The following is a 25175-nucleotide window of genomic DNA, read 5'->3' on the forward strand; positions in this document are numbered from 1 at the left end:
GGGTGCTGAACACCAGTAATTTACTTTGGACTGTTGGGGGAGGAACAAGTGGCTGGACCAACAAGGGGTGGGGCTGCCAATTCAACAGGAATCTTTGCTGCTGCAAAAGCACACAGGGAAGCTCCCTCCCCACCCCAATTGCCAAGCCTGGGTCAGCTGAAGCTGCCCAGCTAAACAGACGGAAGGGGATAGATAGTGCCTGGGCAGCTTCAGCTGACCCAGGTGAAGACGACTCCCCCAACCAGAAGACCGGAAGACCAAGTTCAAAGACTGTTTTAAGTGTACTGTGAGCACCACCTCCAGAAAGCAAGTCATCCCTTACAGCCTGCCTTTGCCTCTCCTCTATTACCTCAGCCTCTCCACGAACCTGTTGTTTGTTTGCTTGTCTTTAATACATATTCAATATTTTCAGTGAATCGCTGATATTTGGTGTGCAAGCCCACAATTTGGGGTGGGTTTAGCTCTTAGACCCATGGCAAGCCCTTCATCACCAGTGGCGGGGCCCTCTACTACCGATGCAGGTGCAGCTTCTGTGGCTGCCCACGTGACCCCGTCACCCTTTAAACTAATAACATCCAGCCATGGGGTGAAGAGCTATCCCCACCCCAACATGTCTATTGAGGCCTGCGTAAAGGCGATGTCCGAGGTTGTCGGCCCCTCGGCCATTGTTGCGGCCTCAAAGATGTATGGGAAGGCTGTGTTCTTTTTGAGGACCGAGCGGGCGGTGTCCCTGGCCCTGAGTAAGGGGCTCGCTGTGGGGGGGACCTTCCTGCCAGTGGACCCTCTGGGGGCCACTGCGCATCGGATAATGTTGTCCAACGTCCCACCCTTCATTCCCAGTGAGCTCCTCCTCCCCCACCTGCACCATCTGGGGGAGGTGAGGTCGGGGATCACCCCAGTCCGGCTTGGTCTTCGGGAGCACAGCCTCCAACATGTCTACTCCTTCCGCCGCCAGTTATTTATGCAGCTGGCGCGGGAGGAGGATACGGTGGGCCAATTTAATGTGGAGTTCCAGGGGACGGCCTACCGCGTCTTTTGGACCTCGGACGGGGCGCGGTGCCACGTCTGCAAGGGGGTGGGGCATGTTCGGAAGAACTGCCCCAATCTCCCGGCCACCAGCTCCACTTCGGCGGCCCAGAGTGGTTCCACAGCACCTCCTCCCAATCCCCCCACACATCCAATAGACACCGCTCAGTCGGTTCTGGAGGCTGTGGTTTTCACAGCCTCCGGCGGGGAGGGGAGCGTCCGTCCGAGCGGAAGGAAGACGTGGGGAAAAAAGAAACATCATGAGGCGCGTCCCCTGGACACTTTGACTCAACCCAAGCCTGAGCTCAGCCCAAAGCCCATTCCCATGGAATCCACCTGTCACAGGGCTGGGCTCAGGCCCAGGGTGACTAAAAAGGAAAAAAAGGGTGCAGAGGCGGAGGCCTCTGATGACATGGAGGGCTCTGAGCCTCCGCGCCCTAGTGGGAAAAAGAGGAGAAGGCACCCCTCCACAGAAATAACACAGGGCCCTAAGGTGCTGGGCCCATCTGTTGGAGGGGAGCTGTCTCCTGTTTCTGGTCCTCAGGTTCCCTCTACCGCCACCACCAAGGCTGCAAAGTCCGGGCAGGAGCTCCCTATTCCTCAGGATGGAGGGGAGGGGAAGGCCCCGGTACATGAGGCCCCTCCTGAAGGAGTAAGTGGGGCCCTGCGTGTGGTGGGGGAGCCTGGGGACGCCTCCCATTCCGCCACTGCTACTGGGTCGGGTGCCCTGAATGAAGGGGAAGGCGTCGCCCCAGAGGGTGAGCCCTCCCAGCCAGAGTCCACCACCAACCAGGAGACACCTGACCCGGTGAAAACTGAGAATGCTGCCCCATTTGCTGGACCTGTGGGTGCTGGCAGAGCGGGAGATGGCCTCCTCTTTCCGCCTCCGATCTCGGCTCTGGCTGGATTTCCGGAATCGGGATCTTATGTCTCCCCTGAACCACTGATTGGCCTGGGGACGGAGGTGGAGGGGGGTCCTGGGCTGCTGGCGCCAACAGGCTCCAGTTTTACAATAGAACCCAGAGAGGACTCCTCTGCCATCGATCCTGGGGGTGGGATCGTGACGGAGGCGGGACCAGCTGGCGCGGCCGGGACGTCCGCCCCACAGTGTGTAGTGGATGTGTCGGCTGCTGGCGGTGACGACCTGGAGGAGGATGGGGATTCGGTGTGGGGCACGGAGGATGATCTTGATTCCATCGCCAGTGAGGTGGTGGAGTCCCTCGTGCCTCCCACCGAATCTCCTCTCATCCCCACGGCGGAACTCCGGGATTTCCTCGCGGTTTGCAGGGGCTGCCGCAATAAAGTTCAGCTGGCCCTCGACCGCTGGTCGAATCTGGCGCTGATTATACAGTCCGTCCGTGCCGCCCTTAAGATAGCGGGCAAGCGCGCGGACGTGAAACTGGTTGAGAGGCGCCGTTTTAATGTGTTCCTCAATGGGTTGCTGGGGGAGTGGAGGGCCAGGTGCACTTCCACTCCCTCCTCACAGTGAGCTGTTGGTGACGGGTTTTAAGTACCTTTGACATGAAGATAACCATAGCCAGCCTCAACATCAACGGCAGCAGGGGGTCTCACCGCAGATTTCACAATCTCTCAGTCCTTAGGGAAGGGAGATATGCGGTGAGCTTTCTGCAGGAAACCCACACCGTTCCTGGCGACAAAGCCACCTGGCTCCTGGAGTGGCAGGGTGGGGTCTACATGAGTCACCTCACCCCTATTTCGAGTGGGGTGGCTATCTTGTTGGCCCTGACTTTTCAGCCGGAGATCTTGGGGGTCAAGGAGCTAGTGCCGGGCCGTTTGCTCCACCTCGCCGTTCGCCTGGGTAGCGTGCCGCTCCATTTTGTGAACGTGTACGCGCCCAGGCCCGGCGCGTTGCAAGCGCGCTTCTTTGAAGAAGTGTCCGCTCTCTTGAGCTCCATCGATAGCGGCGAATGCATCATCCTCGGGGGGGATTTTAACTGCACCCTCGAGGTGGGGAATCGCTCCGGTCCCCAGCGCGGCCAAGCGTCGGTGGAGAAGTTGAGGGGACTGATCAGCTCCCTTAACTTGGTGGACGTCTGGCGGAATCTCCATCCCGACTCCAGCGCCTTCACGTGGAGGTCTGGAGGAGGGGGGTCGCGAATCGACCGCCTGTACATTTCGCAGGCGTACGTCTCCCGTGTCTCGGCGGCCTCCATGCGGCTGGTGCCGTGCTCGGACCACCGCTTGGTGTGGGCGGAGTTCACTCCACTCCGCACGCGGGCGGGGTCCGCGTACTGGCACTTTAACAACCAGCTGCTGGAGGACGTGCGATTTCGGGACTCGTTCTGTCGATTCTGGGCCGACTGGAGAAGGAAGCAGGGGGGCTTCCCCTCCTTGAGGCTATGGTGGGATGTGGGCAAGACTCACATCCGCGTCTTCTGTCAGGAGTATGCGAAGGGGTCGACCAAGAGGCGGGAAGCCGAGATCGGGCGCCTTGAGAGGGAGGTGCTCGACTTGGAGTCCCGCCTCGGTCATGCCGTCGTGGACCCGGCTCTGTGGCAGGCGTACAAAGAGAAGAAGGGCGCGCTGAGGGACCTGCAGCTCATAGGGTCCCGAGGCGCGTACGTGAGGTCGCGGATCCAGATCCTGGAAGATTTGGACCGCGCCTCTCCCTTCTTCTACTCGCTGGAAAAATGGCGGGGGGTCCGTAAGCAGCTCGTCGAGCTGCTGGCCGACGACGGATCCTCCATCACGGATCCGGAGGGAATGGGCCTCCTGGTCCGGACTTATTACAGTGCGTTGTTCTCTCCGGATCCGTCCAGCGAGGATGCGCGCAGAGTTTTGTGGGAGGACCTGCCGCAGGACAGCCCGGAGGGCGCCGAAGGATTGGAGGCTCCGCTCACGTTGGCGGAGCTGACTGGCGCCCTCCACCAGCTCTCGAGGGGCAAATCCCCAGGGCTGGATGGGTTGACCGTGGAGTTCCTCAGGGCGTTCTGGGACGTCCTGGGGGACGATTACGCGCGGGTCCTGGGGGAAAGCCTGGCGACCGGGGAGATGCCCCTCTCGTGGCGCAGGGCGGTCATCGTCCTGCTGCCGAAGAGGGGCGATCTCCGCCTGCTTAAAAACTGGCGTCCGGTCTCCCTCCTCAGCACGGATTATAAGATCTTTGCCCGGGCTATGTCTACCCGCCTGGGCTCCGTGCTGGCCCACATGATCCACCCCGACCAGTCCTACACGGTCCCGGGCCGGTCCATCCAGGACAACATCCACCTGGTCCGGGACCTGATCCATCTTTCCCAGAGGACTGGTCAGTCGGTCGCCTTTCTCTCCCTCGATCAGGAGAAGGCGTTCGACAGGGTGGATCACGATTACCTTTTCGGGACTCTGCGCGCTTTCGGACTCGGGCCGCATTTCGTGGCCCGGGTCCGACTTTTATACGTCGCCGCAGAGTGTCTAGTCAAAGTTAATGGGTCCTTGACGGCGCCCCTTCGATTTGGGAGAGGAGTGCGTCAGGGGTGCCCCATGTCCGGCCAATTGTATACCATCTGCGTGGAGCCCTTCCTGTGCCTGCTTCGCAGGAGGTTGACGGGATTGGTTCTGCGCGAGCCGGCCATGCGGGTCGTCCTCTCGGCTTACGCCGAAGACGTGCTCCTCGCAATCACAGATCCCGTTGACTTGCGGAGGATGCGCGACTGCCAGCAGACCTTTTCTGCCGCGTCCTCCGCGAGCATCAATTGGGAGAAATGTTCCGGACTCCTGGTTGGTCAGTGGCGGGTGGACTCCCTGCCGGAGGAGATGACACCTTTTGCGTGGAGCACCACGCACCTCCTCTATCTGGGAGTCCACCTTAGCCCCGCTGAGGAAGCCTGGCCGGCAAACTGGCAGGAGTTGGAGGCTAAAGTCACCGCTCGGCTGGGGCGCTGGACAGGACTGCTCCGAGTGCTTTCCTACAGGGGCCGAGCGTTGGTCATAAACCAACTGGTGGCCTCCATGCTGTGGTACCGGTTGGTCACTTTGGCCCCGCCCCCTGTATTTGCCACCAAGATCCAGAAGAAACTCGTCGATTTCTTCTTGGGCAAGAGGAAACACTGGGTCTCTGCCGCGGTCCTGAGTCTCCCGATCGAGGAGGGCGGTCAGTCGCTGGTGTGCGTCCGCACCCAGGCTGCGACTCTCCGCCTTCGGACCCTGCAGAGATACCTGTACGTCGAGCGTCCTCCCAGATGGTGTGCGCTGGCGACGTATTTTTTCCGCCAGTGTCACTGCCTTCAAGACGACACGCAGCTCCCGGTGGAGTCCGTTAGCCGCGCCTCTCTGAGGGAGTTACCTGTCTTTTACCGGGATCTTTTCCGAGTCTGGAACATGGTCGCCTCCAGTCAGGGCGCTCCCCCGCCGGCGGAGGAGAGCGCCTCGGCTGTCCGGGCGGCCGACTCCGGGGACGGTCCGGCGGGCGGAGGAGTAGCCGAAACCCCCGGGACGCCCCTCACTGCGGGTGGCGAGGGGGCTCGGGAGTGCGGAGCGATCCCGGCCGAGCTGACCCCCGCTCGGCCGGAACTGCTCATCGGACCCAGGCCCCGAAACCCTCCTCGGGAGCTGGTCCCGCACAACCCGAGCCGCCTCTCGGAAATGCCCTCCGTGCCATTCCAATCGGCGCGGAGGGGTTTCCTGTACGGGCTGCTCCTGCACACTCTCCACTTCCTCGCCCTCGTCAGCCGGCCGGACACGCCCTGGCGGTCCGCGTTGCCATCTGGCGGCGAGGGGAAACCCCGATGGAGGTCTCTCTACGCGGGAGTCTTCCCCCTTTACATCGGGGACCTGGGGTGGAGGGTGCTGCACAGAGCAGTCCCGTGCAATAGGCTTTTAAGTAGGTTCACGGACTCCCAGGCCAGCTGTACTTTCTGCGGCCTGGACGAGTCCGTGTTCCACATTTATACGGAGTGTGCGAGGTTGCAGCCCCTATTTGAGTATCTGAAGGGGCTGCTCCTCAAATTCTGGCTGCACTTCAGTCCCACGCTCCTGATCTTTGGGCACCCGGTGCGGAGGGGCTTGGGCCGGGAGGAGGATCTCCTCGTCGGTCTGCTCCTGGGCCTGGCCAAGGTGGCAATTCACAGGTCCAGGTTGCGGGCCGTCGGGGGGTCCGTCCTCCCCGATTGCCTGCCCCTCTTCCGCGGTTACGTTCGCGCCCGGGTGTCCCTGGAAAAGGAGCATGTGGTGTCCGCCGGTACGCTTGAGGCCTTCCGCGACCGGTGGTCACCGCAGGGACTGGAGTGCATCGTCGACGCCGAGAATGGCATTTTAATTTGAGTTTTTTTGTTTATTTATCTGGTTTTAATAAAGTTATTTTAAAAATATAAGTGTGTATATAAAGGGGGCCTGAGGAATAAAGGCCCCCTCGACATAAAAAATGTATAAAGGGGGCCTGAGGAATAAAGGCCCCCTCGACATAAAATATATAAAAGGGGCCTGGGGTATAAAGGCCACCTTAAAAAAAAGAAAAAGAAAAAAAAAAAAACGGGGATAAAAAAAAAACGGGGGTTAGGTACAGAGTAAAGCTCCCTCTGCACTGTCCCATCAAACACTCACAGGACAGGTACAGTATTGGTTAGGTACAGAGTAAAGCTCCCTCTACACTGTCCCCATCAAACACTGTTGATTCCACAATGACTTGATGAATCTTTTAACAAAAAAAAAGAAAAAAGAAAAATTTAAAAAAAAAAACGCGTTATCTACAGAGTAAAACTTCCTCCACACTTTTCTATCGTGAACATTTTGGACAGGATATCCTTCAATTTAATATTAAATAAACACTGCTCACTGAAATTCAAGTACAAGGCAGTGTGAACAAGTCCAGTAGATAGGTGATACAGTCTTATTCTTCCTTGTACAAAGCAAGATTTACTCACTTATTTCTCCTGAGATCCAGCGTTAAGTCCTCCCCCTCTAGCTTCACTGAGATGCTGATGTGGTTTGGATAGCTCCTCTACATAGGGCACAATGAAATACTCATTATTAGACTGTGATTTCTTCACTGAAGCTCCCATACTTACTCACAAGACAGTTATTTCCATTCAAGAGTAAATGACAGTATGAATGTATTCAGAGTAAAGCTCCCTCTTCGCTGTCCTATCAATCACTCCCAGGGCAGGTACAGAACACCTTTAGGATCTCTACTGATTTCTACAGAAGGAGCAGCTATCTCCTGTACTGACCATAGAATAATGGAATAGTGAAGAACAGAAGGATGTTATTCGGCCCATCTAGGCTCTGCTGGCTCTTTCCAAGAGTATTCCAGTTTAGTTTAGTTTAGAGATACAGCACTGAAACAGGCCATTCGGCCCACCAAGTCTGTGCTGACCATCAACCATCCATTTATACTAATCCTACACTAATTCCATATTCCTACCACATCCCCACCTGTCCCTATATTTCCCTACCACCTACCTACACTAGGGGCAATTTGTAATGGCCAATTTACCGATCAACCTGCAAGTTTTTGGCATGTGGGAGGAAACCGGAGCACCCGGAGGAAACCCACGCAGACACAGGGAGAACTTGCAAACTCCACACAGGCAGTACCCAGAATTGAACCCGGGTCGCTGGAGCTGTGAGGCTGCGGTGCTAACCACTGCGCCACTGTGCCACCCCAATCCCACTTAACTTGCCATCATTACCCAGTCTAACCTAGATGTGAATCCAGACCTACAGTAATGAGGTTGACTCTTAACTGCCCTTTGAACTAGCCTAGCAAGACACTCAGTTATATTCATCCACTGAGCTTCTCAAGGGCAATTAGAGATGGACAATAAATGCTGACCTAGCCAGTGACATCCACAAGCTGTGAACAAATATAAATAATCCCTTTTCCTGCAGTTCTTTCTCCTTCAAGTATTTATCCAATTCCCTTTTGAGAGCGGTACTTTCCAATTCTGAACCACATGTGAGTGATCCGAGCACAGTACAACACAACATCACAAATACTGGAGTACGAGCATGGACTCACATATTACTTGCTTTCTCTGTCTCTCTCAATTTCTGTCTCATCCTGATTTGCAAACTCCTCCTTGCCTTTCACCTTACTGTAAATCCCAGTCGAACATCCCATCCCAACTCTATCATACAAACTTAGAAACATAGAATATTTATGGCACAGAAGGAGGCCATTCAGCCCATCGTGTCTGTGACAGCCATAAAAGAGTTATCCAGTCTAATCACACTGGCCAGCTGTTGGTCTGTAGCCCTGTAGTTTACAGCACTTTCAGTGCCTATCCAGGTGTTGTTTAAGTGTGACAAGAGTTTCTGCCTCTACCACTCTTTCAGGTGGTGAGTTCCAGAACCCCACACCCTCTTGGTGAAAAAAATCTCCTCAACTCTCCTCTAATCCTTCTTTCAATCACTTTAAATCTATGCCCCCAGTTAGTGAACTCTCTGTGAAGGGAAATAGGTCCTTTCTCTCTATCCAATCTATCTTGGCTCCTCATAATTCTATACACCTGAACTAAATCTTCTCTCAGCCTCCTCATAGAGTCATAGAGCTTTACAGCACAGAAACAGGCCCTTCGGCCCATCATGTCTGTGCAGGCCATCAAGCACCTATCTATTCTAATCCCATTTTCCTGCACTTGGCCCGTAGCCTTGTATGCTACGGCATTTCAAGTGCTCATCTAAATACTTCTTAAATGTTTTGAGGTTTCCTGCCTCTACCACCTCGTCAGGCAGTGTGTTCCAGATTCCAACCACCCTCTGAGTGAAATTTTTTTTCCTCAAATCCCCTCTAAACCGCCTGCCCCTCACCTCAAATCTATGCCCCCTGGTTATTGATCCCTCCGCTAAGGGAAAAAGTTTCTTCCTCTCTAACCTATCAATGCCCCTCATAATCTTGTATACCTCTATCATGTTCCCCCTCAGCCTTCTCTGCTCTAAGGAAAACAACCCTAGCCTTTTCAGTCTCTCTCCATAGCTGAAATGCTCCAGCCCAGGCAACTTCCTGGTGAATCTCCTCTGCACCCTCTCCAGTGCAATCACATCCTTCCTCTAATGTGGTGCCCAGAACTGTACACAGTACTCCAGCTGTGGCCTAACTAGTGTTTTATACAGCTCCATCATAACCTCCCTGCTCTTACATTCTATGCCTCGGCTAACAAAGGCAAGTATCCCATCTGCCTTCCTAACCACCTTATCTACCTGTGCTGTTGCCTTCAGTGATCTATGGACAAGTACACCAAAGTACAGTGCCAAAAAAAATAACTACAGCCCACATAATCTTGCCTCAGAGCTAAAATTCACCATTCCTGGCAACATCCTTGTAAATCTCCTCAGCACCTCTGTGATCACATCCTTCCAGTAATGTGGTGACCAGAACTGTATGCATTACTCTAACTGTGGGCCAACTATTGTTCTGTACAGCTGTAGGATAACCTCCCTGCTCTTAAATTCTGTGCCTAGGCCAATAAAGAAAAGAATCGCATATGCCTTCTTAACCACCTTATCTACCTGTCCTGCTACCTCCATGGTCCCTCTGTACCTCTACACTTCTCAGTATCCTACCATTTAGTGTGTATTCTCTTGCCTTGTTTGCTCTTCCCAAATGTATTTTCCAGTTCCATTTTTCCGCTCACCTGACCAGTCCGTTGATACCTTCCTGCAATTTACAGCTTTCTATTTCACTATCAACCACATGGCCAATTTTTGTATCATCTGCAAACATCTTAAGAATGATCCCTACGTTTAAGTATAAATCATTGATATATACCATGAACAGCAAGGGACTCAGTATTGCGCCCTGCAGAATTCCACTGGAAACACCAATCAACCATTACTCTTTGGTTTCTGCCACTTTGCCAATTTTGTATTCAACTTGTCACTTTCCCTTAGATCCCATGGGTTTTTACTTTTCTGACTAGTCTGTCATGTGGGACTTGTCAAAATCCTCGCTAAAATCCATGCAAACTATATCAAATGTGTTATCTCTTCAGAAGATTTAATTAAGTTGTCAGACATGATCTTCTCTAGACAAATCCAGACTAACCATCCTTGATTAATCTGTGCCTTTCTACATGCCAGTTTATATTTATAATATATTTATATTGCTTTATTATTTTTAAAAGATGACAGAAACTAGGGTATGATAGATCAGTTAGCCTAATGTCCAAAAGCTGCTGAAGTCTATCGTTAAGGATAGGGTGTCAACACCTTGAAGATTTTCAGCTGATCAGAGAGAGCCAGCATGGATTTGTAAAGGGCAGGTCATCCCAACAAACCTGCTTGAACTTTTTGAAGTGATAACTAAAGTATTGGACAGGGGAATGTTGATGGATGTTATTTATATGGAATTCCAGAAGGCATTTGATGAGGTCCTTCATCCGAGACTGTTAGCTTAAGTTAAAGCTCATGGAATTGAAGGCAAATTATTAACCTTGTTAGGTTATTGGCTGAGCAGAACATTGGAAGATCGGAACATGGAAGTAGGAGTAGGCCACTCAGCCCTTCGGGCCTGCTCTGCCGTTCGATAAGATCACGGCTGATCTGGTTGTGGTCTCAACTCCACTTGCTGGTCTGCCCCCCTTGACTCCTTTGTCTATCAAAAATTTATCTAACTGAGAACAAAGAACAAAGAGCAGTACAGCACAGGAACAGGCCATTCAGCCCTCCAAGCCTGTGCCGATCTTGATGCCTGTCTAAACTAAAACCTTCTGCGCTTCCGGGAACCGTATCCCTCTATTCCCATCCTATTCATGTATTTGTCAAGATGCCTCTTAAACGTCGCTATCGTATCTGCTTCCACCACCTCCCCCGGCAGCAAGTTTCAGGCACTCACCACCCTTTGTGTAAAGAACTGAGCCTTGAATAAAGTCAATAACCAGCCTTCACTGCCTTCTGGGGAAGACCCTCTGAGAGAAAAAAGCTCTCCTAATCTCCATCAAAAAAGGAAGACCCTCTTATTCTTAAACTGTGTCCCCTGGTTCTAGTCTCCCCCACAAGAGGAAACATCCACTCTATCAAGTCTCCTTAGGATCTTATACGTTTCAATAAGTTCACCTCATTCTTCTGAACTCCAATGGGTATAGGTGCAACCTGTTCAACATTTGTTCATAAGATAATCCCTTCATTGCTGGAATTAGTCACGTGAACCTTCTATGAACTGCTTCGAATGCTATTATATCCTTTTTCAAATAAGGAGACCAAAACTGTACACGGTACTTCAGATGTGTTTTCACCAAGAGTCCTGTACAGCTGCAGTAAAACCTCCCTACTTTCTTTTCAATTCCCCTTGACAACATTCCACTTGCCTTCCAAATCACTTGTTGTACCTGCGTAATAATCTCTTGTGATTCATGTACCAGGACACCCAGAGGCCTCTGTCTGTAGAGTTCTGCAGTCTCTCTCCATTTAAATAATATACAGCTTTTCTATTCTTCCTGCCAAAGTGGACAAGTTCACATTTTCCCACATTATACTCCATCTGCTAAATTTTTGCCCACTCACTTAACCAATCTAATTCCTTTTGTAGACTCTTTGCCTCCTCTTGACAACTTATGTTCTTTCCTATCTTGGTGTCACCAGCAAATTTAGTTACCATACATTCAGTCCCATCATCCAAGTTATTGATATAAATTGTAAATAGTTGAGGCCCCAGTATTGATCCCTGTGGCACTCCACTAGTTACAGCTTGCCAACCTGAAAAATAACCATTTATCCCGACTCTCTGGTTCCTGTTAGGCAACCAGTCCTTTATCTATGCTAATATGTTACACCCTACACCATGTACTCTTATCTTGTGCAGTAATCTTTGATATGGCACCTTATCAAATGCCTTTTCGAAATCTTACACCACATTGACAGGTTCCCCTTTATCCACCTTGCTTGTTACTTCCTCGAAAAACTCTAATAAGTTAGTTAAAGATGATTTCCCTTTCACAAAACCAGGTGACTCTTCTGATCCATTCCAATCTTCTAAGTATCCTGCTATAACCTCCTTCTTAATGATTCTAGTATTAACCCTATGACAGATGTTAGGCTAACTGGCCTATAGTTTCCTGCTTTCTGTCTCCCACCTTTCTTGAATATAGGTGTTACGTTTGCTAGATTATAACCAAAGCCTCAACCATCTCTGCAGCCCCTTCCTTTAGACCTGAGAATGCAGGCCATCTTGTCCTGGGGACGTGTCAGCCTTTAGGTCGAATAGTTTTCCCAGCACCTTTTCCCTGGTGATGGTAATTGCTTTAAGTTCCTCCCGCTTTTTCACCTCTTGATTTTCAAGTATCTTTGGCAGGTTTTCTAAGTATTCTGCAGTGAAAACAGACACAAAATACCTATTCAACACCTCTGCCACTTCCTTGTTTTCCAATATCAATTCCCCAGACTCTCTCCTGAGAAGACCAACACTACCTTTAGTCACTCTTTTCCTATTTAGGGAAGGAAATCTGCTGTCCTTACCTGGTCTGGCCTACATGTGACTCCAGACCCACAGCAATGTGGTTAACTCTTACATGCCCTCTGAAATGGCCTAGCAAGCCACTCTGTTGTATCTAACCGCTACGAAGTCAATAAAAAGGAATGAAACCGGACGGACCACCCGGCATCGACCGAGGCACCGGAAACGACAATGGCAAACCGAGCCCTGTCAAACCTGCAAAGTCCTCCTTCCGAACATCTGGGGGCTTGTGCCAAAGTTGGGAGAGCTGTCCCACAGACTAGTCAAGCAACAGCCTGACATAGTCATACTCACGGAATCATCTGCAGCTACTGACTACCCGTATTATGGAGCTAGAGCTGCGGGTGGATTCACTGTGGAACATCCGCGATGCTGAGGAAGTCGTGGATAGCGTGTTTTGAGATGTGGTCACACCGTTGGTAATGGCTGCACAGGCAGAAAAGGAGTAGGTGACCACCAAGCGGAGTAGTAGGTGCAGGCAGGTAGTACAGGAGTCCCCTGTGGCCATCCCCCTCTCAAACAGATATACCACTTTGAATACTGTTGGGAGGGATGACCAGGGAAAGCAGCAACAGCCAGGTCCGTGGCACCAAGGATGGCTCTGCTGCACAGCAGAGGTGAAAAAGGAGTGGAAGAGCCATAGTGATAGGGGATTCTATCATAAGGGGTACAGATAGGCATTTCTGTGACCACAAACATGACACCAGGATGGTATGTTGCCTCCCTGGTGCTAGGGTCAAGGATGTCACGGAGCGGCTGCAGGACATTCTGAAGGGGGAGGGTAAACAGTCAGAGGTCGTGGTTCACATTGGTACCAACAACATAGGTAGAAAAAAGGATGAGGTCCTGCAACAAGAATTTAGGGAGCTAGGTAACAGATTAAAAAGCAGGACCTCTAAGGTTGTAATCTCTGGATTACTCCTGGTGCCACGTGCTAGTGAGTATAGGAATAGGAGGATAAAGCAGATGAATGTGTGGCTGAAGAGATGGCGCAGGAGGGAGGGCTTTAGTTTCCTGGATCACTGGGTCTGTTTCTGGCAAAGGTGGGACCTGTTGGACAGGTTGCACCTGAACCGGAATGGGACAAGCATCCTTGCTGGGAGATTTGCAAATTCTGTTGCGGGGGTGGGGGGGGGGTTTAAACTAATTTGGCAGGGGGATGGGATACAGAGTGGAGGTACAGTAGGGGGTAATATAGAACAGAAAGTGAGTCACTCTGGAAGGCAGAGCAATATTTCAATGCAAGGACTCTTACTAATAAGGCAGATGAATTGAGGGCATTGATTAGCACATGGGATTATGAGATTATTGCTATCACAGAGACATGGTTGAGGGAGGGGCAGGACTGGCAGCTCAATATTCCAGGGTATGGAACCTTCAGGCGTGACAGGGGAGAGGGTAAAAGAGGAGGTGGCATTGCACTGTTGATCAAGGAGTCAATTACTGCAGTAAGGAGGGATGATATCTTCGAAGGTTCCTCAAATGAGGCCGTTTGGGTAGAACTTAAAAACAAAATCAGGAAATTACTTGGCTGGGTGTGTACTGCAGACCTCCAAACAGTCAGGGAGAGATAGAGGAGCAGATATGTAGGCAAATCTCAGAGAGGTGCAAAAATAATAGGGTAATAATAGTCGGGGATTTCAACTTCCCCAATATTAACTGGGATAGGCTAAAAGGGGGAGGAATTCTTAAACTGCATACAGGAGAGCTTTTTGAGCCATAAAGTAGAAAGTCCTACAAGAGAAGGGGCAGTACTGGACCTAATACTAGGGAATGAAGGTGGACAAGTGGTAGAAGTGTCAAAGGGGGAACATTTCGGGGAGAGTGACCACAACTCTGTAAGATTTAAGGTAGTTATGGAAAAGGACAAAGATGGTCCAGAAATAAAGGTACTGAATTGGGGGAAGGCTGATTTCAATTTGATAAAACAGGATCTGGCCAAAGTGGACTGGGAGCAGCTACTTGTAGGAAAGTCTACATCACATCAGTGGGAGTCATTCAAAGAGGAAATAGTGAGAGTTCAGAGCCAACATGTACCCGTTAAGGTGAAGGGTAGGAGCAACAAGTCCAGGGAATCCTGAATGTCAAGAGATATAGAGGATTAGATCAGGAAACAAAAGGAGGCCTAAGGCAGATCCCAAGTGCTGAAAACAGCGGAGGCACTCAAAGAATATAGAAAGTGTAGGGTAACACTTGAAGAAATTAGGAGAGCGAAGAGGGGACATGAAAAAACACTGGCGGGCAAGATAAAGGAAATCTCAAGGCGTTTTATAAGTATATTAAGGGCAAGAGGATAACCAGGGAAAGAGTGGGGCCCATTAGGGACCAATGTGGCAATCTGTGTGTGGAGCTGGAGGACATAGGTGAGGTTTTAAATGATTACTTTTCATCTGTGTTCACTGTGGAGAAGCTGTAGAGATCAGGGAGGGGGATTGTGATATACTTGAACACATTAGCATTGAAAGGGAGGAAATATTAGCTGCTTTAGCGGGCTTAAAAGTGGATAAATCCCCAGGCCCAGATGAGATGTATCCCAGGCTGTTATGTGAAGCAAGGGAGGAGATAGCAGGGGCTTTGACACAATTTTTCAAATTCTCTCTGGCCACAGGAGAGGTGCCAGAGGACTGGAGGACAGCGAATGTGGTACCATTATTCAAGAAGGGTAGTAGGGATAAACCAGGTAATTACAGGCCAGTGAGTCTAACATTAGTAATTGGGAAAATTTTGGATAAAATTCTGAGGGACAGGATTAATCTCCATTTGGAGAGGCAGGGATTAATCAGGGATAGTCAGCATGGCTTTGTCAGGGGGGAGATCGTGCCCAACTAACTTGATTGAATTTTTCGAGGAGCTGACTAGATGTATCGATGAGGGTAAAGCAGTTGATGTAGTCTACATGGATTTCAGTAAGGTTTTTGATAAGGTCCCGCATGGGAGATTGGTTAAGAAGGTAAGAGCCCATGGGATCCAGGGCAATTTGGCAAATTGGATCCAAAATTGGCTTAGTGGCAGGAGGCAGGGGGGTGATGGTCGAGGGCTGTTTTTGCGAGTGGAAGCCTGTGACCAGTGGTTTACCACAGGGATGATGGAACTGGAACCCTTGCTATTTGTAGTGTACATTAATGATTTAGACGTGAATATAGAAGGTATGATCAGTAAGTTCACAGATGACACGAGCATTGGTGGTGTTTTAAATAGTGAGGAGGAAATCCTGAGATTACAGGCCGATATAGATGTGCTGGTAAGATGGGCGGAGCAGTGGCAAATGGAATTTAATCTGGAAAAGTGTGAGGTAATGCATTTTCGGGACTAATAAAGGCAAGGGAATACACAATGGATGGTAGGACCATAGGATGTACAGAAAGTCAGAGGGACCTTGGTGTACTTGTCCATAGATCACTGAAGGTAGCATCACAGGTAGATAAGTTGGTTAGGAAGGCATATGGGATACTTGCCTTTATTAGCCGAGGCATAGAATATAAGTGCAGTGAGCATATGTTAGAGCTGTATAAAATGCTAATTAGGCCACAGCTGGAGTACTGTGTACAGTTCTGGTCACCACACTAGAGGAAGGATGTGATTGCACTGGAGAGGGTGCAGAGGAGATTCACCAGGAAGTTGCCTGGGCTGGAGCATTTCAGTTATGAAGAGAGACTGAAAAGGCTAGGGTTGTTTTCCTTAGAGCAGAGAAGGCTGAGGGGGGACATGATTGAGGTACACAAGATTATGAGGGGCATTGATAGGGTAGATAGGAGGAAACTTTTTCCCTTAGCAGAGGGGTCAAGAACCAGGGGGCATAGATTTGGGGTCAGGGGCAGGAGGTTTAGGGGAGATTTGAGGAAACATTTTTTCACACAGAGGGTGGTTGGAATCTGGAACACACTGCCTGAAGAGGTAGTGGAGGCAGGAACCCTCACAACATTTAAGAAGTATTTAGATGACCTCTTGAATCGCCATAGCATACAAGGCTACAGGCCAAGTGCAGGAATATGGGATTAAAATAGTTGGGTGCTGTATGGCCGACACAGGCACAATGGGCCGCAGGGCCTGTTTCTGTGCTGTACGACTCTACGACTCTATACCTCACAGACAATATCCCTGACACTGCTATCCCACCGGCAGGACAGACCCACCAGAGGTGGCGGCACAGTGGTATACAGTAGGGAGGAAGTTGCCCTGGGAGTCCTCAACATCGACTCCGGACCCCATGAAGTCTCATGACATCAGGTCAAACATGGGCAAGGTAACCTCCTACCAATTACCACCTACCGCCCTCCCTCAGCTGATTAGTCAGTACTCCTCCATGTTGAACACCACTTGGAGGAAGCACTGAGGGTGGCAATGGCACAAAATGTACTCTGAGTGGGGGACATCAATGTCCATCACCAAGAATGGCTTGGTAGCACCACTACTGACCGAGCTGGCCGAGTCCTAAAGGACATAGCCGCTAGACTGGGTGTGAGGCAGGTGGTGGGGGAACCAACATGAGGGAAAAACATACTTGACCTCGTCCTCACCAATCTGCCTGCCGCAGATGCTTCTGTCCATGACTGTATTGGTAGGAGGGACCACCGTACAGTCCTTGTGGAGACAAAGTCCCGCCTTCATGTTGAGGATACTGTCCATCGTGTTGTGTGGCACTACCACCGTGCTAAATGGGATAGATTTCGAACAGATCGAGCAATGCAAAACTGGGCATCCATGAGGCGCTGTGGGCCATCAGCAGCAGCAGAATTGTACTCAACCACAATCTGTAACCTCATGGCCCGGCATATCCCCCACTCTACCATTACCATCAAGCCAGGAGACCAGCCCTGTTTCAATGAAGAGTGCAGGAGGGCATGCCAGGAGCAGCACCAGGCATACCTCAAAATGAGGTGTCAACCTGGTGAAGCTAAAACCCAGGACTACTTGCATGCCAAACTGCATAGGCAGCATGCGATAGACAGATCTAAGCGATCCCATAACCAATGGATCAGATCTAAGCTCTGCAGTCCTGCCACATTCAGCCGTGAATGGTGGTGGACAATTAAACAACTAACTGGAGGAGGTGGCTCCACAAATATCCCTATTCTCAATGATGGGGGAGCCCAGCACATCAGTGCGAAAGATAAGGCTGAAGCATTTGCAACAATCTTCAGCCAGAAGTGCCAAGTTGAGGATCCATCTCGGCCTCCTCCTGAAGTCCTCAGCATCACAGATGTCAGACTTCAGCCAATTCGATTCACTCCACGTGATATCAAGAAATGACTGAAGGCACTGGATACTGCAAAAGCTATGGGTCCTGACAATATTCCAGCAATAGTACTGAAGACCTGTGCACCAGAACTTGCCTCACCCCGAGCCAAGCTGTTCCAGTAAAGCTATGACACTGGCATCTACCCGGCAATGTGGAAAATTGCCCAGGTATGTCCTGTTCACAAAAAGCAGGACAAGTCCAACCCAGCCAATTACCGCCCCATCAGTCTACTCTCAATCATCAGTAAAGTGATGGAAGGTGTCATCAACAGTGCCATCAAGCAGCACTTGCTTAGCAATAACCTGCTCACTGACGCTCAGTTTGGGTTCCGCCAGGGCCACTCAGCTCCTGACCTCATTACAGCCTTGGTTCAAACATGGACAAAAGAGCTGAACTCAAGAGGTGAGAGTGACTGCCCTTGACATCAAGGCAGCATTTGACCAAGTATGGCATCAAGGAGCCCTAGCAAAACTGAGGTCAATGGGAATCAGGGGGAAAACACACTGCTGGTTGGAGTCATAGCGAGTGCAAAGGAAGATAGTTGTGGTTGTTGGAGGTCAATCATCTCAGCTCTAGGACATCACTGCAGGAGTTCCTCAGGGTAATGTCCTCGGCTCAACCATCTTCAGCTGCTTCATCAATGACCTTCCTTCAATTATAAGGTCAGAAGTGGGGATGTTCGCTGATGAGTGCACAATATTCAGCACCATTCGCGACTCCTAAGATACTGAAGCAGTCTGGGTAAAAATGCAGCAAGACTTGTACAATATCCAGGCTTGGGCTGATAAGTAGCAAGTAACATTTGTGCTACACAAGTGCCGGGCAATGACCATCTCCAACAAGAGAGAATCTAACCATCTCCCCTTGACATTCAATGGCATTACCCCATTGACCAGAAACTCAACTGGAGTAGCCATATAAATACCGTGGCTACAAGAGCAGGTCAGAGGCTAGGAATCCTGCGGCGAGTAACTCACCTCCTGACTCCCCAAAGCCTGTCCACCATCTACAAGGCACAAGTCAGGAGTGTGATGGAATACTCTCCACTTGCCTGGATGGGTGCATCTCCAACAGCACTCAAGAAGCTCAACACCATCCAGGACAAAGCAGCCCGCTTGACTGGCAGCCCATCTACAAACATTCACTCCCTCCACCACTGACGCACAGTGGCAGCAGTGTGTACCATCTACAAGATGCACTGCAGCAACGCACCAAGGCTCCTTAGACAGCACCTTCCAAACTCGCGACCTCTTCCACCGAGAAGGACAAGATCAGCAGATGCATGGGAACACCACCACCTGCAAGTTCCCCTCCAAGTCAGACACCATCCTGACTTGGAACTATATCGCCATTCCTTCACTGTCGCTGGGTCAAAATCCTGGAACTCCCTTCCTCACAGCACTGTGGGTCTACCTACCCCACTCGGACTGCAGCGGTTCAAGAAGGCAGCTCACCACCACCTTCTCAAGGGAAATTAGGGATGCGCAATAAATGCTGGCCTAGCCAGTGACGCCCACATCCCATGAATGAATAAAAAAAACTCACTGTGTAACTGTACTTGGATGTGTTTATTCAGCAGGATAAGGATTACTCACTGTGTAACTGTATTGGGATGTGTTTATTCAGCAGGGTAAAGGTTACTCACTGTGTAACTGTACTGGGATGTGTTTATTCAGTAGGGTAAAGGTTACTCACTGTGTAACTGTACTGGGATGTGTTTATTCAGCAGGGTAAGGATTACTCACTGTGTAACTGTATTGGGATGTGTTTATTCAGCAGGGTAAGGGTTACTCACTGTGTAACTGTACTGGGGTGTGTTTATTCAGCAGGGTAAGGATTACTCACTGTGTAACTGTATTGGGATGTGTTTATTCAGCAGGGTAAGGGTTACTCACTGTGTAACTGTACTGGGATGTGTTTATCACAGAATCACAGAATTGTTGCAGTGCAGAAGGAGGCCATCCACACCAGCTCTCCGAATGAGCAATTTGCAAAGAACAAAGAACAGTACAGCACAGGAACAGGCCATTCGGCCCTCCAAGCCTGCGCCGATCTTGATGCCTGCCTAAACTAAAACCTTCTGCACTTCCGGGGTCTTTATCCTTCTATTCCCATCCTATTCATGTATTTGTCAAGATGTCTCTTAAACATCTCGATGGTACCTGCTTCCACCACCTCCCCCGGCAACAAGTTCTAGGCACTAAAGAACTGTGTAAAGAACTTGCCTCGCACATCCCCTCTAAATTTTGCCCCTCTCACCTTAAACCTATGTCCCCTAGTAACTGATTCTTCCATCCTGGGAAAAAGCTTCTGACTATCCACTCTGTCCATGCCACTCATAACTTTGTAAACCTCTATCATGTCGCCCCTCCACCTCCGTCGTTCCAGTGAAAATAATCCGAGTTTATCCAACCTCTCCTCATAGCTAATGCCCTCCAGACCTGGCAACATCCTGGTAAACCTCTTCTGTACCCTCTCCAAAGCCTCCACGTCCTTCTGGTAGTGTGGCGACCAGAATTGCACGCAATATTCTAAGTGTGGCCTAACTAAAGTTCTGTACAGCTGCAACATGACTTGCCTATTTTTATACTCTATGCCCCGACAGATGAAGGCAAGCATGCCGTATGCCTTCTTGACTCCATTATCCACCTGCGTTGCCACTTTCAGTGACCTATGGACCTGTACGCCCAGATCTCTCTGCCTGTCAATACTGTATACCTCCCACCTGCATTAGATCTTCCAAAATGCATTACCTCACATTTGTCCGGATTAAACGCCATCTGCCATTTCTCCGCCCAAGTCTCCAACCGATCTATATCCTGCTGTATCCTTTGACAATCCTCATCATTATCCGCAACTCCACCAACCTTTGTGTCGTCCGCCAACTTACTAATCAGACCAGCTACATTTACCTAACGACATTCCCCCCGCCTTCTCCCCATAACCTTTCACATTCTTCCTTTTCAGTTAACAGTCTAATTCCCTTTTGAATGCTTTGATTGAACCTGCCTCCACCACACTCGCAGACAGCACATTCCAGACCTTAACCACTCGCTGCGTGAAAACATTTTTCTTCATGCTGCTTTTGCTTCTTTTGCCAATCATTTTAAATCTGTGCCCTCTCGTTCTCGATGCTTTCACGAGTTGGAACAATTTCTCACTATCTACTCTGTCCACATCCCTCATGATTTTGAATACCACTATCAAATCACCTCTCAGCCTTCTCTTCTCCAAGGTAAACAGTCCTAACTTCTCCAATCTATCTTCATAACTGAAATTCTGTGGCTCAGAAGGGAAGGAGGGAGAATGGGAGAGCACTAGTCATCGGGGACTCGATGGTGAGGAGTACCGACAGGCGGTTCTGTGGGCGCAAGCGAGACGCACGGATGGTTTGTTGCCTACCTGGTGCCAGGGTCCGTGATGTTTGTGATCGCGTCTTCAGGATCCTTAAAGGGGAGGGGGAGCAGCCAGAGGTCGTGGTGCACATTGGCACCAACGACGTAGGAAGGAAGGGTGGCACAGATGTTAGAAGTGAGTTTAGGGAGTTAGGCTGGAAGCTGAAAGCTCGGACGGACAGAGTTGTTATCTCTGGTTTGTTGCCGGCGCCACGTGATAGTGAGGCTAGGAATAGGGAGAGAGCACAGCTGAACACGTGGCTGCAGGAATGGTGTAGAAGAGAGGGCTTCCAGTTCTTGGATAATTGGACTGCATTCTGGGGAAGATGGGACCTGTTCAAACAGGACGGGCTGCATCTGAACCAGAGGGGCACCAATATCCTGGGAGGGAGGTTTGCTAGTACTGTTCGGGAGGGTTTAAACTAGTTTGGGAGGGGGATGGGAAACGGACTTGTAGTCCAGGGACCAGTGGTCCACTCAGAAAGACAAAGAGTGTAGTGAGGTATTGGGGAAGGTAGCACTGTCGCAGAGGACAGATGGGCACGGAGAAGGGTTAAAGTGCGTATACTTCAACGCAAGAAGCATCAGGAATAAGGTGAGTGAATTGAAGGCGTGGATGGGCACTTGGGACTACGATGTTGTGGCCATCACTGAAATGTGGATAGGTGAGGGGGAGGAATGGTTCTTGGAGGTACCTGGTTATAGATGTTTTCATAAGATTAGGAATGGTGGTAAAAGAGGTGGGGGGGTGGCATTGTTAGTTAGAAATAGTGTAACAACTGCTGAAAGAATTTTCGAGGAGGATCTGCCGACTGAGGCACTGTGGGTTGAGGTCAGGAACAGGAAAGGAGCAGTCACCTTGATGGGAGTTTTCTATCGGCCCCCCAATAGCAGCAGGGAGGTGGAAGAGCAGATTGGGAAACAGATTTTGGAAAGGAGCAGAAGTCACAGGGTAGTAATTATGGGGGATTTCAACTTCCCAAATATTGATTGGCAACTCTTTAGATCGAATAGTTTGGATGGGGTAGTGTTTGTGCAGTATGTCCAGGAAGCTTTTCTGACTCAGTATGTAGACTGCCCGACCAGAGGGGAGGCAATATTGGATTTGGTACTAGGTAATGAACCAGGGCAAGTGATAGAGCTGTTGGTGGGCGAGCACTTTGGAGATAGTGATCACAATTCTGTAGCATTCACTGTGGTAATGGAGAGGGATAGGTATGTGCAACAGGGCAAGGTTTACAATTGGGGGAAGGGTAGATATGATGCTGTCAGGCAGGAACTGAGGAGCATAAGTTGGGAGCATATGCTGGCAGGGAAGGGCACGGTCGAAATGTGGAACTTTTTCAAGGAGCAGATAGTAGGGGCCATTGATAAGCATGTCCCTGTCAGACAGGGAAGGGATGGTCATGTGAGGGAACCGTGGTTGACAAGAGAGGTTGAGAGTCTTGTTAGGAAGAAGAAGGATGCGTATATAAGGTTGAGGAAAAAGGGCACAGGCATAGCTCTGGAGGGATACAAGATGGCCAGGAAGGATCTGAAGAAAGGGATTAGGAGAGCTAAGAGAGGGCATGAAAAATGCTTGGCGGGTAGGATAAAAGAAAACCCCAAGGCCTTTTACGCGTATGTCAGAAATATGAGGATGACTAGGGGGACCGTAGGTCCGGTCAAGGACAATAGCGGGAGACTGTGTGTTGAGCCGGAAGAGATAAGTGAGGTTTTGAATGAGTACTTCTCTTCGGTATTTACGAATGAGAAGGGGTGTATTACTGAAGAGGACGGTGTGAAACAGACTGGTAAGCTCGAGGAAGTGCTCGTTAGGAGGGAAGATGTGTTGGGGTTTTTGAATAACTTGAAGATAGACAAGTCTCCCGGGCCTGACGGGGTATATCCAAGGATGTTATGGGAAGCAAGGGATGAAATTGCAGAGCCGCTGGCAATGATCTTTTCATCTTCTCTGTTGACGGGGGTGGTACCAGGTGATTGGAGGGTGGCAAATGTTGTGCCCCTGTTCAAGAAAGGGAATAGGAACAACCCTGGGAATTACAGGCCAGTTAGTCTTACTTCGGTGGTAGGCAAGTTGATGGAAAAGGTGCTGAGGGATAGGATTTCTGAGCATCTGGAAAGACACTGCTTGATTCGGGACAGTCAGCACGGTTTTGTGAGGGGTAGGTCTTGCCTCACAAGCCTGATTGAATTCTTTGAGCAGGTGACCAAGCAAGTGGATGAGGGTAAACCAGTGGATGTGGTGTACATGGATTTTAGTAAGGCATTTGATAAGGTCCCCCATGGTAGACTTATGGAGAAAGTCAGGAGGCATGGGATAGTGGGGAATGTGGCCAGTTGGATTAAGAATTGGCTAACTGATAGAAGGCAGAGAGTGGTCTTAGATGGTAAATACTCAGCCTGGAGCCCAGTTACCAGTGGCGTGCCACAGGGATCAGTTCTGGGTCCTCTCCTGTTTGTGATTTTTATTAACGACTTGGATGAGGAAGTCGAAGGGTGGGTCAGTAAATTTGCAGATGATACAAAGGTTGGTGGAGTTGTGGATACCGAGGAGGGCTATTGTCGTCTGCAAAGGGACTTGGATAGGTTGCAGTGCTGGGCTGAAAAGTGGCAGATGGAGTTTAACCCTGAAAAGTGTGAGGTCGTCCATTTTGGAAGGACAAACACGAATGCAAAATACTGGGTTAACGGTAGGGTTCTTGGGCATGTGGAGGAGCAGAGAGACCTTGGGGTCTATGTGCATAGATCGTTGAAAGTTGCAACTCAAGTGGATAGGGCTGTGAAGAAGGCATATGGGGTGTTAGCGTTCATTAGCAGAGGGATTGAATTTAAGAGCCGTGAGGTGATGATGCAGCTGTACAGGACCTTGGTAAGGCCTCATTTGGAGTACTGTGTGCAGTTCTGGTCGCCTCATTTTAGGAAGGATGTGGAAGCCTTGGAGAGGGTGCAGAGGAGATTTACCAGGATGTTGCCTGGAATGGAGAATAAGTCTTACGAGGAAAGGCTGAACATTCTAGGCCTCTTCTCATTAGAACGGAGAAGGATGAGGGGTGACATGATAGAGGTTTATAAGATGATCAGGGGAATAGATAGGGTAGACAGTCAGAAACTTTTTCCCCGGGTGGAGCAAAGCGTTACAAGGGGTCATAAATTTAAGGTGAAGGGTGGGAGATATAAGGGGGATGTCAGGGGAAGGTTCTTTACCCAGAGAGTGGTCGGGGCATGGAATGCCTTGCCTGGGGAAGTTGTTGAGTCAGAAACTTTAGGGACTTTCAAACGGCTTTTAGATAGGTATATGGATAAAAGAGAATGATGGGGTATAGATTAAATTGTCCTTGACAGAGGACAAAGGATCGGCACAACATCGTGGGCCGAAGGGCCTGTTCTGTGCTGTATTTTTCTATGTTCTATGTTCTATTCCTTATCCTTGGAACCATTCTCGTGAATCTTTTCTGTACTCTCTCCAATGACTTCACATCTTTCCTCAAGTGTGGCACCCAGAACTGGATGCAATACTCCAGCTAAGGCCAAACTAGTGTCTTATACAAGTTCAACATAACTTCCTTGCTCTTGTACTCTATGCCCCTATTAATAAAGCCCAGGATACTGTGTTTCTTTATTAACTGCAATCTCAACCTGTCCTGCCATATTCAACAACTCATGCACATCTACACCCAGGTCACTCTGCTCCTGCACCCCTTTAGAATTGTACCCTTTATGTTATATTGTCTCTCCATGTTCTTCCTACCAAAATGAACTTCATCTGCCACCTGTCTGCCTATTCCACCAACTTGTCTATCTCCTTTTGAAGGTCTACACTATCCTCCTCACAGTTCATAATTGTTACCAGTTTTGTATCATCCGCAAACTTTGAAATTGTGCCCTCAACACCAAGGTCTAGATTATTAATATATAATGAGTAAGAGCAAGCATCCGAACACTGATCCCTGGGGAACTCCACTACAAACCTTCCTCCAGCCCGAAGAACATCCATTAACCACTATTCTCCTATCTCTCAGCCAATTCCGTATCCATGTTACTACCGTCCCTTTTATTCCATGAGTTATAAGTTTGCACACAAGTCTGTTGTGCGACACTGTATCAAATACCTTTTGAAAGTTCATGT

At 49.8% G+C, this 25175-nt stretch overlaps 1 protein-coding gene across 1 annotated transcript in view; it reads right to left on the reverse strand.

Annotated features, from left to right (window-relative positions):
- Nucleotides 1-25175, reverse strand: part of LOC137377639 (disintegrin and metalloproteinase domain-containing protein 12-like) — a 561477-nt gene that overhangs the window by 492004 nt on the left and 44298 nt on the right. The window contains exon 3 of the mRNA XM_068047508.1: nt 6885-6961. Within this exon, the coding sequence (XP_067903609.1) occupies nt 6885-6961 (77 nt within the window). The remainder of the gene's footprint in view (nt 1-6884; nt 6962-25175) is intronic.

Source organism: Heterodontus francisci, chromosome 1, assembly GCF_036365525.1.
Source record: "Heterodontus francisci isolate sHetFra1 chromosome 1, sHetFra1.hap1, whole genome shotgun sequence".
Lineage (NCBI taxonomy): Eukaryota > Metazoa > Chordata > Chondrichthyes > Heterodontiformes > Heterodontidae > Heterodontus > Heterodontus francisci.